Here is a 6236-nt window from a genome sequence, read left to right on the forward strand (position 1 = left end):
AAAAAACATTAAGAGGCAGATGAGTTTTCAATGAACTTCTTTAGTCTTTATATACGGCAGGAAAGATAAGAGCGACATTGTTTGTCCCTGTATTGTTCATAATATTGAGAGATTAAAATTATATTTATTTTCATTCCCATTATTCAGGAACACTATTAGTCTGGTTTACGAGTAACTGTGGCCTTTGTAAAACGAGTGGTGAAAATGTAACTTTTCTCAGAGAGAACTTCATTTTCTCAGAGGTAACAACATCAGATGAGAAAAGAGCAGGTGGAGGTCACCACAGTGTGGGAGTTCTTCCACCTGTGTTGACTCACTCACGACCTCTGAAGTGCTGTTTTCAATGCATTTCATTTGTGGTCTGTTTTTCATTTTTGGAGAAAAACATTGATCAAATGTGAATTAGTGTAGAGAATAATAGGCCTGAGTATGTGAGTATAATATTTAATGAAGAGGCGTCTCCATAATGGCGACTGAGCATGCGGGTTGAGACTCCTGTGATACATGACGTGTCTGTTTAACATTACATTTTGAGTTAACATTTTCCTTTTCTCAAGCGCTAAAAGAGTCCGCATGGGCGGAAACTCATGATGGGACCTGACCAGATGTGGTCGGGTATATTTGGAGACACCCGTTGCTCTGTGACTCAAAGGTGTTTGCAGCCTCTGAACATGAACATCATCAGTGCTTTGTCCATCCTCGGCCTGCTGCTTGCAGCTGCCAGTGCCCAGAAACCCCAACACTGTGGTGAGTCAGTGGTCGACACTGGAACGCGATGCATCTATTCAAATGGATTGGAATTGGAATAGAAATTACTGTACAGTTATCGTGCATTTCTCTGTATAGAAATTCACACTGTATTATCATGAATTACGTATACTGGCAATATCAGAGGTGGGGGGCCTTCTGTCCTGTCAGAGGCCAAACAAAAGGTTTGCTATTTTGACCATTTGTGGGTTATTTGTTTCAGGATTTTATTTCTTTATTTTTTTTTTTCAATATTTCTCAAGTTGTATTTATTTTTACAATTGCATGGCCGGTCAGTCGAAATGCTCTCTAAAAACACCAAGGGCTATTATGTTGGGTACACCTTCACAATGCAATGAAATCTCTTTAAATGTTATTAATGGACTCTGTCATTAATGGTACGTTTATCAGAACTTTTGACGTAGCTTTTGTAGTGGCGATTTGACTGTGCTGATGTGCCTATGATGTTGTGGCCGGTGAATGTATTACATAATTCTCAATAATAGTTTTCTAGTCCGTGTAACCGTTTATTTGTATGCTTATTTTACATGAACCAAAGTTTGTTTAATGGTATGTATCTATATTTCGTTTTGCATAGAGTCTCCCCCTCTGATGAGTGGAGGTGTGTCTGTGGTAAGTCAGACAGTTGCAAGTTGTGTGCCCCCCCCACACACTTAAACAAGAAAGATAGATATATTGGGGATATATTTTTCCTTTGGTGTCCAGAAAAATGTCTTTTGTCTTCCAGATGGGCAGCAATGGGCTCTTCGTGTCTACGGGAATAATCAGCTATGACGCTTTTGGTCAGAAGATTCGGGTTAGAAACTTTGGCATGGTTGGAAATGAAACCTTCGCTGTGGACCAGCTGATGCTTTTCAATGAGGTATTTTGGTGTGCATGGCAAATCTTCTTACAAAAACTACATTTTGGGGTATGCTTTGATTGACAGTGACTTGGGTTTTTCCTATTAGCACAAAACTGCCACCCAAAATAAAAAAATTGTACCGGCATTACCACATTACTGGTGACCTTTTTTATGCCTCAAAAGAAGATGATTCTGATTTAAAGTGCCCTTATTTAATGCAAAAGGTCAGTTGTTCTAGTAGGCGTTTCCTGACATTTTGTTGCGTTCTTGCAGGAGCCTTAAGGTGTTGTTTCAACACTGACTTGTATTTGGAACTCTTCTGAATTCCCTTCAACTTGACAAAGGCCGCAGTTCCAGCTGGGAAAAACAGCCCCAAAGCAACATATTGAAGTCTATATATCATTTATTAAAAGTCAACATGTTTCTATGTTTCCTCAGAAAGTCTATTATGAGATCGACTGGCGCAAACCTTCTTGCAAGAAGAGGCGTCTAAGTACAGATTTCATTCCCATGCAAGTGCCCGATGACTCCCAATTGATGGGTCAGGTCGTTCTAGGCTCCTCCTCCTCCTGGGGAATGGGTGTGCTGGTCAACACCTGGTACGGAAACCTGCCAGGCAACGGTGAGGAAAAAAAACACTGCCGGATCTGTGACGTGCACAGCTTATGCGGGGGAAAAGGAACTGTCTGTTGATGGAGGAAAGTTCAGAATTGGAATGTATTTATTTGTGTATGAATCCATCTACAGGGGAGACTTTAGCAGGTTTAAAGCCCAGTAACGGAGGGTGAAAATGGTGCGCTACACGAGAGTGTCACTTTCACCGGCAAAAGATCAATAACAGCTTCGTTTACAGACGAGACATAGTGTGCAAACGCGTAAATAATAAAGAATTGTGCTTGTGTTCCTTATTTGACTTTAACCATTTACATACTGCATACCTTCATGAGTTCAGGCACCTATATGAGCGTCTACACGGAGATTGGCTGCATCCCCATGGCCTTCACTGGCTACACACCAGCAAGTGGATGGACCACTGTCAGGTGGGAACTGCAGTGGATAACCTGGACTGGGTGCCCCCCCCCCCCAATCGCAGGGCACATGTCGACAAACAACCATTTATATCCACATTCACGCCCACAGTTGAAACCAGACATTTACATACGCACGATATGAAAAGACAACAGGAACAATTACATAGCTAGACTGCCGGAACAAACTGTTTCTGAAACAATAATTAATGTGTTTGAATTACTTTAAGGGCTGTAAAACATGCAGAATTACTTAAATACACGTACATAGAAAGACACATGGAACCACAACTGACCAAATGTAAATGTGAACAATTCCAACAAGAATCTTTCTTTCTTTTCCAGCACTTTCAACTGGGTACTTGGCATCACCAATCCCATGGACTTATTCCCGCCTTTCTTCTGTGCCAAGTCTCAGCTGGAGGATTCCGAGGCACCTGACACCATGTTCGCCGCCTTAGAGTCTCTGGCCAGGAAAACCGAGAACAGGAAGTAGACATCAGGTGTTGTGTTCATCAGCCAGCCTCTCATTCAAAAGAGGAAGAACCAATGCATGCATGCATGCATTCAATGCAAATAAAGTCTTTTTTCAAAGTCAGCATAACGTGACAATTGTACATATACGCTATGCTTGTTTGGTTTGCAGGGGGGAAAGGCATTGACTATATGCATAGAGTGCCACTTTACTTTCCCAACTTTCTGTGCCATACCTTCATGCAATCTGGGAAGGATTCTTCCGGGATTCGTCACAGCGCCATCGTCGCGGCCATCTTGATGATGTCCGTGTGCTCGAAATGGGCCCCCCGATGACCCGCTTGGAATTGAGTGGAAAATCACGTCCTGTCAGTTTCGGGTAAGTCTGGAGGTAGCTCCAGCACGGCAATGTTATCCTCGGGCAGAAACTTAGCAGGTGCAATGTCACGGTGACGCAGCCGCCAGTTGTGCTGCCGAAGCTCTCGCCTCTGTTTGCACACTGAATGAAGCAAGCGAAGGATCTCTTTGTGGATGTGCCGGTTGATCATCTGGCCCACTTTAAAGGGGAAAACTTGAAATATATCTTTTGAGACACCAGTCCAGAAACTGAAACGCCATTCGTTAATAAAAAATATATATTTTATACATTCATTTATCTTCCTTACCGCTTATCCTCACTAGGGTCGCGGGTGTGCTGGAGCTTATCCCAGCTGACTTTGGGCGAGCGGCGGAGTACACGCTGAACTGGTCACCAGCCAATCGCAGGGCAACCATTCGCACCCGTAATCCCACATACGGGCAATGTAGAGTCTTCAATTAACCTAGCATACATGTTTTTGGGATGTGGGAGCAAACCGGAGTTTGCACGGGGAGAACATGCAAACTCCACATCGGTGAGGCCGGCTTTCAACCAGTGTCCTCAGAACTGTGAGGCAGATGTGCTAACCAGTCGCCCACCGTGCCGCATAGTTTGTACAACATAAAAATTATTCTAAGTAAAGCCAATGTATCACTTAAAAACGTTCTAAAAAAAAAAAAAAGTTGTCTCCAACTTTGCCTGTTAAACACCCTCCCATATTTCTGCAGTACTCGCTGGCCTCCAGCAGAGAGAAGCAGCATTCCTTTTTCTCCCTTCAGGAGCCACGATACATTTGTTGTTGTTGTTGTTGTTGTTCCTGAAAATAAATACATTAAATAAATACTAAAATAAATAAATAAATACTACCAAACCACGACTTCCTACAATCAGAGACTGTTTGCACAAGTAGACTTGCCTTTATTTGAATCCCTTATTTCAGGGGTGGGCAACCTATGGCCCATGGACAATTTACGGCACCATAAGAGCATTTGCTCAGGCCCACTATGCAATTCTAAGAACCTTAGAAATACTGAAGCATTTCTGCCCAACAAGTACATTTATGAGGGGGTCGTGGGCGGATTAGTGAAGTGAGGCTAAAAACGGCAAACTCCCTCTCGAAGCAAATGTTCAACATTTTGGTTATAATTCCAAAATATATGTTTGCTGCAAACACAATGCTGCATCAAACAATTCTCTTAAATACGGCCATGGATTGGGAGTATCTTGCTTCTCTGAATTTGTTACATCATCATCGTTAATTCCTCCTGGTTAATGGTCCTCCATGTCGCTGTTTTTCCTGTTTTTTTTTTCGGACCAATAAGACCCCAAGATCTCCACCGCAGGTGACCTTACTTTTCTCTATTTATCTTTTTTACGTCGTGTCGTCATCCGCGTAGGTTGAAAAAAAGTAACGAGCCTATTTTGACAAAGTAAAAAATACAGACATGTTTTCAAATGTTGGGGTAAAAGTAAAAAGTTGCCAGAAAAATAAATACTCAAAGTACAGCTATGTGAAAAATCTACCTAGTTTCCACCTCTGCTTACCTTACAGTCTCTCATGTGATGACAAGGGTTTCATCAGATGTACAGCTGAGGTTTAATGGCTTTGCATAACTCAGGAGATGTGCTACATTATGCATTTTGTACATTCTGCTCTACCATAGCGACACAAGGTTCAAGTGAGGTCTGAAGATTGCAGCCATACAAATAGCAACCCTATCATTGGTCTTTTTTTTTCTTTTTTCTTGGGTTACTGCAGATTAACATCACTCATACTGGCTGAAAAGAGGACAAACGATATTGTCCGCCTCTCAATAGTTCATTTAGGAGCAACTCTCACACGGATCCAAAAGCTGAGAGGGACTTTAAGCAGACGTTGAAATAAGATTAGAGGCAGCTATTCCAGATGTGTATGGCCAAATGTCGCATGCTGACATTTATTTGGTGCTCTCGCTGCCTAAAAAAAAAAAAAAAAAAATATATATATATATATATATATATATATATATATATATATACATCTATATATATTAGGAGGTTATTTGCAATTCCATTTTCCAAAACCTCCACGAGCAAATGGGCAGATGTTGCCTTTTGTATATTTTTACCAAATGTTCATCTGTTGTTGTTGGTTTTTAACATTTGACATCCATTTAATGATTCGGCATGGGTCAAATTGACTCATTTAAAGTTTAAAACTCCGGAAAATTTTTCAAAAAATGGAAACGTGAGGATAAAACTCCTGCTTACTAATATTGTATTACATCTATTGACCGGGCAGGTGTTACAAAGGGGGAAGAACTGTCTAGTTAAGTGGTCCTCAAACATTTTAAACCAGGTACCACCAAGTGAGTAAAACCACGGTGACCAATATTGAAGCACGGTAGCGTAGTAGGGCGAAGTGTTCATCAAAAACGAAGCAGAGGTTTTATTCCTAAAAGGTATATTTAATATTATTGTAAGTCACTCTAACATTATATTGAGTCAGTTTGAACATTAACACTGTGCTTAAATATAGGAAAATAAAAACACAGAAGTTAAATAAGGGGTGGCACGGTGGAAAACTGGTTAGCACATCTGCCTCACAGTTCTGAGGAGCGTGGTTTGAACTTCCACGGTAATTCAGTGATTCTTGTGCACCACTAGAGTGAGCCCGCGTACCACACTTAGAAAATCCAGTTTAAACACTTCTGTTTTTATAACAAAGTAGTTGCACTAAATATTGATAGAAAAGTTAGTCAGGACATTATGCCGTGCTCGTTTT

At 41.2% G+C, this 6236-nt stretch overlaps 1 protein-coding gene across 1 annotated transcript; it reads left to right on the top strand.

Moving 5' to 3' along the window:
• Positions 1-671: 671 nt before the first annotated feature.
• On the top strand, positions 672-3136 carry LOC133403517 (ependymin-like). Its single transcript, XM_061678414.1, has 6 exons — positions 672-747; positions 1346-1380; positions 1496-1630; positions 2051-2234; positions 2565-2652; positions 2986-3136. Exons 1-6 carry the CDS (start codon positions 672-674, stop codon positions 3134-3136), a joined length of 669 nt encoding a protein of 222 aa, XP_061534398.1.
• The last annotated feature ends 3100 nt before the right edge of the window (positions 3137-6236 follow it).

The sequence above is a fragment of the Phycodurus eques genome, chromosome 6, assembly GCF_024500275.1.
Source record: "Phycodurus eques isolate BA_2022a chromosome 6, UOR_Pequ_1.1, whole genome shotgun sequence".
In the NCBI taxonomy this organism is placed as follows: Eukaryota; Metazoa; Chordata; class Actinopteri; order Syngnathiformes; family Syngnathidae; genus Phycodurus; species Phycodurus eques.

What these genes read in the sequence shown, in the direction of transcription:
- LOC133403517 (XM_061678414.1), top strand. Translation starts at nt 672, where the DNA reads ATGAACATCATCAGTGCTTTGTCCATCCTCGGCCTGCTGCTTGCAGCT. An exon ending in CCAGAAACCCCAACACTGTG is followed by an intron (nt 748 to 1,345) that starts GTGAGTCAGTGG and finishes CGTTTTGCATAG; the next exon opens with AGTCTCCCCCTCTGATGAGT. An exon ending in CGGAAACCTGCCAGGCAACG is followed by an intron (nt 2,235 to 2,564) that starts GTGAGGAAAAAA and finishes TCATGAGTTCAG; the next exon opens with GCACCTATATGAGCGTCTAC.